At 37.8% G+C, this 9,901-nt stretch overlaps 1 protein-coding gene across 1 annotated transcript in view; it reads right to left on the bottom strand.

The window, feature by feature from the left end:
• Nucleotides 1-9,901, bottom strand: part of LOC107696409 (chromodomain-helicase-DNA-binding protein 6-like) — a 45,799-nt gene that overhangs the window by 19,213 nt on the left and 16,685 nt on the right. The window contains exons 8-16 of the mRNA XM_016496719.1: nucleotides 6,295-6,412; nucleotides 5,981-6,067; nucleotides 5,736-5,870; nucleotides 5,475-5,596; nucleotides 4,625-4,868; nucleotides 3,168-3,344; nucleotides 2,298-2,441; nucleotides 1,205-1,460; nucleotides 871-1,081 (exon numbers count right to left, since the gene is read on the bottom strand). Coding sequence (XP_016352205.1) covers nucleotides 871-1,081; nucleotides 1,205-1,460; nucleotides 2,298-2,441; nucleotides 3,168-3,344; nucleotides 4,625-4,868; nucleotides 5,475-5,596; nucleotides 5,736-5,870; nucleotides 5,981-6,067; nucleotides 6,295-6,412 — 1,494 coding nt within the window. The remainder of the gene's footprint in view (nucleotides 1-870; nucleotides 1,082-1,204; nucleotides 1,461-2,297; nucleotides 2,442-3,167; nucleotides 3,345-4,624; nucleotides 4,869-5,474; nucleotides 5,597-5,735; nucleotides 5,871-5,980; nucleotides 6,068-6,294; nucleotides 6,413-9,901) is intronic.

The following is a 9,901-nucleotide window of genomic DNA, read 5'->3' as shown; positions in this document are numbered from 1 at the left end:
CCGCTGTTTCCATTCTCGTCAAAACGGTCTGTTGAGTTCCTGGTTCTATGAAGCCCCTCCCTCAGAAATACGCAATGGCCTCTGATTGGTTAGCGGGCTCAGTGTGTTTGTGATTCGCTAACCGCCTAGTGCACGTTGTCCGGAAACGTCATGCCCCCTTAAAATTATGGGTAGTTGCGTGTTCCCGGGGGCGGGGTTTATGTTAACATCGGGGTTAGTGATGTCACAAACCCAGGAAGAAGCTCGTTGTAGTCCCTACCAGCCGTTGTTTTGTAGTCCTTAAACAGCGATTTCTTTAAAGAATATCTCTGTATATCTGCATTGAACATTGAGCATCGTAACTTTGCAGACTTTACTTTTGTTGTTTATGCTCGAACAGCAACATTACACACTAACTAAAGTTCCAAAAGTGAAAGGATTTTTTGATAAATAAAAAGTTAATAAGAACAGCATTTATTGGAAATATAAATCTTTTGTAACATTATGTCTTTACTGTCACTTTTGATCAATTTATTGCATCCTTGCTGAATAAAAATAATTAATTCTTAAAAAAAAAAAATCTCACTGACCCCAAACCTTTTTCTTAAATGATGTAATAAGACACCGGTTTCTCGCACATTTTGACCAATGCATTTCCATGGATTTTTTTATAAAGTATTTAAAAAATGTTAAAATAAAGAAAAAAACATTTTAAGTGGTTTTTCAGTACTATGGGATCCCTGAAGAAAAGCAACAAGTGAAGTAAACCAAGTTTTGATTTCATATCGACATTCGGAGTCTATTTCCTCATTCACTTACAGTTTCAAAAACAGCTGAACATTTTTTATAGAAGTATGACTCATGGCACTGTATAATAAGCAACTGTCTCACCTCCTCTGAATGAGGTAGTCCTCCAGTATATCCAGGCACCGGACCATCTGGGAAAACACCAGCACTTTATGTCCTCCGGCCAGCAGCTTGGGCAGCAACTTGTCAATAAGTACTAGTTTACCAGCGGCCTGGATCATTGCCTGCAGCTGAAAATCTACAGCATCAGAACTGTAGGTTTTCTTGAAGCTCTCAAGGATCTTTTCTTCAGCACCTGACAGAAGGAAGATGGGGGACTACGTCAGCACTACAAATTAGAGGTGTGGCTACTGAGATGTAGAAAACTGCAACCAAGATATATTTCATATTGACACTTGATCTAAACTCCAGATGTCACCTGTAATGAGGTATGGGTGATTGCAGCACTTGCGAAGCTCCATCATTGTGTTGATGAGGTTGGGCATGTTGTGCTGGTTTGCTCCCTTGGCAAGGAAGGCAAAGTTTTTCTCCAGAATGGCGCGGTAGTACTTCTTCTGAATATTAGTGAGCTCCACCTCAATGATTGTCTCCTCTTTAGGGGCCAGATTCTTCTCCACGTCATCCTTCAGTCTCCTCAACATCATGGGCTTCAGAATGGCTTGCAGTTTCTTTACCTGAGGATATGTTGATGTTTCTCAGGTTAAAGCTGGGCACATAATCAGTCAATAATAATCAGGCCATATGGCCTAATATTGAGTCCTAAAACCTGGAAATAAATGAGCATTTTCCACTTCCATCTTTCCAAAATCAAAGGTTTTTTTGAAAGGGTTTTTGGTTAATTGCCTAAAATAAAGTCTGTGATTAACACAAGTTCAAGATATTTTCAAGTTTTATTCTACAACACGAATTACATCTGTAACACTCCAACATGAACATTTTTTTGTTTTTTTTATGTCTTGAAAAAGTCGGTTGCTAACAAGTGGCTAAATGGGAATAAAAAAGGTAGTCAGGGACATTAAACGTCACACTGAACAGGTAAACTCATCTACTCACTAGTTGCTTTTACAGCCTTGTTGTGTTAATAAATTGTGCTCTTGAAAACTATTCTAACTCAGACTTTCCAACTTGTAGATTTTAAATAAAGATCAAAAGCGTTATGGAAAGCATAATGGTGGTGAAGCCGAAGTCGTCCGACTGTGGTGTAGCTTGTTGTTTTAAACTTTTGTTGGTCACCAAGCTTATTTTCAGCAAAAAGCCAAAAGCCAATAGAAAAGTCCTACTAGCTTTTTGTCGAGGGAACCAGGGTCATGCTAACTTTCAGGTTGCCCTACAAAAATACATCAGCAATTTATTTGGCTATTCTGAGTTTATCGGCATTGACCACAAAATTTTAATAAGGATGTTGCCTACTATCCTCTAGGTGGAGCAGACAATTGGAGGTGAAGGTGTGTAGATGTTTATCTAGCCCATAAGGAAAGATAACAAGCTTCCAATCAAGGGTTAGATCTCACCTGCTCTTCTGTCTTCAGGTCTCCAAACTCCTCCAGGAAAGTGGTCTCGGAAGGGAACTGTGAGGGTTCGAGAAAGTTAAGCAGACTGAAGAGTTCCTCAACTGAGTTCTGCAAAGGGGTTCCTGTGAGAAGGACTTTATGTTCCTTAAGAGAGAAGACACATAGAAACATTAAGTATGTATGTCCATTTTAAGATATCTATACCAACTCTCTCTGGATGAAGACGGAGAAACAACACTGGGAAACATTGAGCTGGACTTTGAACATAGTCTCACACATTTGGGCTCCAACATAAGGATACATTTGTATACTGTGGACCAAAAAAGTATTTGGAGACTGAAGTCTCAATTAAAAATAAATGCATTCGATACAAAATATCAAAAGTAGCATTTATTTACAAATTTAAATATAGTGAAAACACTATTTATACACATTCTGGATGTCATTCACTACTGCAAAGTGGCTTAATCGTCCAAATACTTTTTAAACCACTGTATATCAAAATGCATCTGCGAAAACCTAATTAGCTGCGAGATATTTTGTTGGATAAAGCGGCACTGCGTCAAATGTAGTTCAGTTTGCACACACTGGCCATGGCTGCAGTAATATATAAAAGTGAGAGAGATGAGATTACTCATTCTGTGTCCAGAGAGGATGTGTGCATGTAAATGCAGTGAAGCAGATAAATGAGATGTGTACATAAGAGATAGCACTGTATTTTAGCTCACAGATGGCTTTACTTCTCCTTTTCTGGAAACTCTTTGAATCATTTGTAGAGCAGTTGATATTATAAATGACACATGACACTTACATCCCATGACAAAAACATCTACGTATGTTTCATGGTCCACAAATGAGCAAAAAATTTACCAGGTTCATGAGTTTGAGTCCCTCCAGCAGTTTACAGTTGCGGTTTTTTAGGCGATGGGCCTCGTCGATCACCACACAGCGCCAGTTAATCTTCTTCAGCTCTGGACAGTCAGCCATTATCATTTCAAATGTAGTGATGATTCCATGAAACTTAAACTGGCCAGACACGATGTTTCCCTGAAGGAGCAAGAAAAAGACTGATTGTATACACTGTAATAAAAATAATAAAGTTGTGCCTACCACACCCACTCACTGTGGTAAAATAGGTGTAAAGTAAGGTTAGACATTAACCAGAGTTCGGGCAAAAATTTCACCAAAATGATATGAATGCTTTAGATATTTATTATGTGGGGTAAAATGTGCCACATAGTGAATTACTGTTTTTTTTTACACTACTGTTCAAAGGTTTGGGGTCAGTAAGACTCTTGTACTCACCAAGTCTGCATTTATTTAATAAAAAATACTGTAAAAACAGTAATATCGTTAAATATTATTACAATTTAAACTGTTTTATATTTTACTATTTTTTAAAATGACATTTATTCCCGCGATCATAGCTGAATTTTCAGCATCATTACTCCAGTCTTCAGTGTCAATTTTATAAAGATTTTTACAAACTGTAAAAATCCAAACTGTCAGCACATAATACATAGACACACACAAATAGTAATAAAAAATGTTGGTGAATCGAACTATACTGTGCTCCCGTTCAACTGACTACTGAGAACTAGAGCCCGACCGATATATCGTTTAGCCGATATTATCGGCCGATATGAGCCTGTCACCGATATATCGGTATCGGCGAATATGCCGCCAATATGAACATTTTTCTTTTACAGAACATATAACGCAGATTAAATGCTTCTGAATGGTGTAATTACTTAGTTTGTCCAGCAGAGCGCGCTCCATTGTTTGCTACTGGACCCAGGTCAGTTTAGTGTAGAGATGCGCGGATGAGCTCAAACTTCACCCAAGTCCTCTGCTTCAAATGATCCGCCCGCCACCCACCCGCACCTATATTTGATCGTCACATTACAATGATTCTAATTCTTTGTTTGCATATCGCGCGGCGCAACAAAATACAATAGAATTCTATTGTATTTTGTCGCGCCGCTCGCGTCCGGTGTAGAATAGAACAGTGGCGGCTCGTCGGGGGAGGCATTATTATTTATTCATTTTAGATGTTTACATTTGGAAAAGCTGTGCTTCCTGCATAAACCTGACTCTATTGGTTTGGAAGTAGCTTGCTTGCCCTACATGTGGACACACTAATGGGAAGTGTGTCCAAACTTTTGACTATATTGTACTATAATATAGCCTACACAAAGAATATCGGCCGATATATCGGTATCGGTCTTTTATACTCCCTAATATCGGTATCGGCATCGGCCCCTCAAAAAACCCATATCGGTCGGGCTCTACTGAGAACTCAAAATGAATCGCTCTGTTTGACCCACCTGTTCATCCCGGTGGTACATCTCATACTGCAGGATCATCTGCCGACTGATCTGGCTGCCGTGATAGACGATGACGTTCATTTCAGTCCATGTGCGGAACTCTCTCTCCCAGTTGGTGATGGTGGAGAGCGGGGCGATGATGAGGAAGGGTCCTCTCAGATCCATGAGATAAATCTCATAGAGGAACGTGATGGACTGGATGGTCTTCCCCAGCCCCATCTCATCAGCCAGAATACAGTTTTTCCTACATCAAGAGAAACATGTTCAGGAGTTAAGGAGTTTATTAATCATGTCAGATTGCATAATCGCACATATAATTGCATTTGCTTTTAGATAGAGCTGTTTATTATTATTATTATTAGTTACATAATTATTATAAAGTTAATTACATGCTGATATATTAAACAAATTACATATTATAATATTCTTTACATTTATTCATATTATAATAGTTATTATTTAAAAGACAACTGAAAGACATTATACTGTGTCAGACAAAATTATGTTTAAAATTATTAAACATGATACATTTTATTTTGGGGGGGGGTATTTTTTATAATTAGATCACACTAAATTAACATGTTGAAATTGACAGTCCTTTCAGCTAATTAAATGTGAGATGAATTACTCAATAAAACAAACAGATTAATCATTATTTATATAAAAACCTAGTATTTCTTATTTTACAAATCAATTTAAATTTAAGTTAAAAAAACATTTTGTCAATGTAATTATTGCTATTAGCCTTTTTTACTATTAGTTCTTATCTTAAATAGTTACTTTATACCTTCAAAATAGGATCATGATGTTTTGTAGGCCTACAAGTGCAGATATTAAAAGTTTGTTTCACCTGTTGTACCAGTTGAAAAGGAGCCAGTTCATTCCCTCTAACTGGTATTCACGCAGCTGGTTTCCATTCCTGTACTCTCTGGACTTCTCCAGTTTTTGCCACTGTTCGGGCAGAGGCCTTTCCTGTATTAAGATAAGAGAAGTGTCACCTCTTTTCCTAGTCTGAGATATATGCTAAAAAGCGAAGCAGAATAAAAATGTTTTGGACTGTACGATAAAACCTGCAGCTGAACCATGCAATGATTTGCATTCAAGGACTTACCACATGCTTGATATCTGGAATTTCCTTGAGATCTTCAAACTCTCTGATTTTCACAGGGTCAACATCTTCCTGAAGCTCCCAAGTACTCTCCTCATATGACAAAGAGCACCACTTCACCAGGTAGTGTGTAACTTCCTGTTAACATGCAGCCAAACCAAACATCAAAAGACTTGGCACCACTAGTATATATAAAAGGTTGAAAGGAATAAAATTGGTTTTTTAAGAGAATTTGAAGAGCACCTCACCTCTCCAGTTTCTGTATCTGTGGTGATAGCAATCTCTAAAACCCGATCAACTTCAATATAATCTGGATTAAACAGGTCTTCATCCAGCTGAGGAGAAACACAACTTCATCTCAAGCAGATTTAGGCAAATAACACATACGTAGACAGTCAATGACAAAAGCATTGATTTAAAGGTGAGGTACTTGACAAGAAAATCCAAAATTCTTGAATTTTCTACATGCATCAGTTTTTACATCCTTGTATATCTGGTGCATCTCCTGGTTATAACTGTAAATGAACCACAAATAAACTGTAGCATGTTTTGGCAGACGCACCTCTGTGAAAATATGCTTCATTTGCGCCTGCTTGTTTCTGAAGCGCTTGATTTTTTGGCCAATGCGTGGGTCCTTCTCCAGTTCCTCCAAGGTCGCCCATTTACAGTGCAGATAGGAGCTGGCAACGAGAAAATCCTTTCATAGCTTACAATGTGCAATAACAAACCTGTGTGCTTTACCTTTCAGCTAGTGTTTAATTTAAAACAGTTTTTTGTTTACAATGTTTGTTTATCCATCAATACTAAATTTGTCAAGAACATGTCTATGTCACATTTCAACTCAAAATCAAAAGAAAGAAATAATTAATTAGATTCTGCAAAAAAATTTTTTTAAATGATCATACTTGCAAACTCACAAGAGGTCAAAAAGGTGATATAGTTCTAAATATGACCCTTGTAGGGGGGTCTGGGAGCACCAACCCCCCCAACCCCAGAAGAAATTTTTTGAGAATTTAACATGTAAATGAAGCATTCTGGTGCACTCTGACAACAATAAAGGAAAAAGACGGCATATGCTTCAAGTAAAAAAAAAGCACATTTATACCACAAACTTTTTGGACAGTGCAACTCTGTTGTCATCTGTGTTCATACTTCTCTTTGTGAGCAGTGGAGAAATTTATTTTTGCAAATTTTAACAAACTCCATCTTTTCACTGCAGAGGAAACAGAAGCTGCATCTGAAGTGGCATTAGATGTATTTACACAGACTGTTTAATGAAGCTGAGGTGCCATAAATGCATTTACACCACAACATTTCAAATGCATAAATAATTTTATAATATTAATGTTTTAAATAGTTTTGAACATACAAATAAAAAATGTTGGGAAAAATGCAATACTTTTAAATATGAAACCAAACCACCAGTAGATGACGGTAAATGACTGTTTTAATGAGTGAGTCATTAAACGGCTGATTCAGTCAAAAACGAGGCAAGTGACTACTGGCTGTGTTCGAAATGGCATACTTGCTTACTGCTTACTGCCCAGTACACAGTGCATACTGCCTACTATTTTTTTAAAGAATAGTGTGTGAAACAGTATACAATAAGCAATAAATGTTTCAGAGTAGTATGCTTAAGTGCTGTCACATGACAAACACTGAACATTAATTCAGCACAGCTGTCAAGGTTGTTACCTTAGAAACAAATGAGCTAACTGTTCTTTTTACAAAGACTTGTTAATAAGGCTTCATACTAGTAAACAATGCTATATTGCCCAATTGAACTCATTTCATAATTGATTAACTTTACATATTGGACAGCACTAAATCAACACTGAGCTGTTTTTATTTTTGGTAGTTACACTAAGTGGCGATATATTAAAAAGCTATATATTTAATCACAGCCAGGCATTGGTGGGCGGAGTTAATGTAAATAGCCTCTGCCAACAAATTGGTCTATTTGTCCTTAAGAGTAATACACTCAATTTTTTTTTAGAGCTGCTTGACAGTGGAATTGAATTCTGTTTGCATAATTGAAATATTTTTATTTATATATTATATTGCTGCAACATAATTATTATTTAATATCTTTGAAAGAATATGTACTGTATAAAGCTCTATAAAGATAAAGGTGACGTCATTTGATGATCAGAAACGTGCTGTAGAGATTAAAGTACAATTTATGTCCTACTAACGATACTGTTTTTAGATACACAGCGATAGTTTGTAGTTTACATGTATATGTATATACGTACAAATACAAGTGTTACATTTATAATTACTATTCCCCACCTCCAGTTCACTCACGCGTTTGAAGATGAAACGTCACATGGAGCGCATTGCGTTCTGGGAAACAGTATCCCATGCAGCGTCTTCAGATGCATACATCAAATTTCAGCCAATGTAGCAGGTAATCCGGGCATTCCATGCATACAGAAAATTCACATACTATTCACAGTATACACATGGCACACTGCAATATAGTATGGTAGTATGCCATTCCGAACAGCTTCTGTACTGATTTCAGTGTACTTGAGTTATATTTAGCAGATTCTGGCGAATATAGTAGGTCATCCGGGTATTACATGCATACAGAAAATTTGCATACTATGCACAGAATACATACTGGATACTGCAGAAATAGTAATAGTATGATAGTATCGCATTTCGAACACAGCCACTGTCTTTATGAATGGGTTACTGAATCATTGACTCACTTGATTCGTTCAAAAACGTGGATTCATTCAGTATCGAAACACCGCTGTGTTGCTCGGAGACACAAAACAGTTCTGCTGTGGCTTTGACTGAAACTTCGTCAGCGAACTTGAGCAAAAACAGTCAATACTGTATTATAAATGAACTTTGTGTCTGTTTAACTCACAATGAAGAACTTCCACGGCGACATCTACGCAGCAGCGCGCAGACTGATCGGACATCAAAAGTACCACGAGAGCGATTCGAAAGCACGCAGAGCCATCTGTTCTCTGTAGCTCTCGCAGTGCTTTGATGTCATACAGCGATCGGTCTGCGCATTGCTGCTTCAAGTCGAACCGAGAAAGCGACTTTGGTCGAACACACTCCTCCTGTCTACGAGCTTGCAATCTCTCTCTCTCTCAATTCGATTAAATTCAAAATTGCTTTATGGCATGACTGGAATATTATAACATCTTAGAAATATTAAACTGTAACAAATTATAACGTGTGAACATTTGATACCACAGTCTTTAACTTACATAGAAACACACATACATACTTCTCATCACTGATCACTAAGGATCACTGTGGTGGACAGTAGGGTAACACACTGTCTCTCAGGCTGTGGCACATCCACACGTATCTCGCAGCAAGTGCTGCTGTCTGTCCCTCTCCTAAAAGTATCTTTATTTGTTCTGTTTCACTAATGGCTGTAAAGTTCTTTATTAAGTTGGTGAATTTGTTGAAGTAGAGGTTTCTTATGGGTATGTATTTATGACAGTGAAGGAGGAAGTGCATCTCTGTCTCGATCTCTCCTGTCTCACAGTGAGCACACACCCTTTGCTCTCTGGGTAACCAGCTTTTTCTGTGTCTGCCGGTCTCAATGGCTAGACTGTGCTCACGGAGCCTGTACTTGGTCAGGATCCGTCTCTGCTTTGTGTCTCTGACACTCTGGAGATAATCTTCCAATTCATAATTTGATTTTAGAGTTCGATAGAATTGTAATTTACTTTGTGTTTTAGTTTCTTGATCCCAATGTTCCAGATATGTATTTTTAGATTGTTTGATAATTTGATTTATTTTGATGTTCGGGTGAGAAGCAGTGCTGGTTTGAGACTGGATAGTGCTAGTAGAGTTAGTCAGGTTAGTAAGTCTCAGAACTAGCTGACTGAGTGGACTCTTTTCGGGGTTCAGTTCTTGGGTTTGTAGCGCTTTAAAATGTAGCGATTCTGTGGGACTTGATTTAAGATGCATCCAGAATTTGAGAGATCTTTTATGCATATTAATAATCAATGGGAATCGGCCTAATTCTGCCCTGCATGCGTTTGGTTGTTTTTCTTTGTAGTTTTAGTATCATTTTGCAGAATTCTGTGTGTAGGGCGTCCGTTGGATGTCTGTCCCATCTAGTGTAGCTCTGATCACTGAGTGGACCCCAAACCTCACTTCCATACAGCGCTATGGGCTGAATCACACTA

The sequence above is a fragment of the Sinocyclocheilus anshuiensis genome, unplaced genomic scaffold (assembly GCF_001515605.1).
Source record: "Sinocyclocheilus anshuiensis isolate Anshui unplaced genomic scaffold, SAMN03320099.WGS_v1.1 scaffold522, whole genome shotgun sequence".
NCBI lineage: Eukaryota > Metazoa > Chordata > Actinopteri > Cypriniformes > Cyprinidae > Sinocyclocheilus > Sinocyclocheilus anshuiensis.
This window is presented reverse-complemented; position numbering and strand designations above follow the sequence as displayed.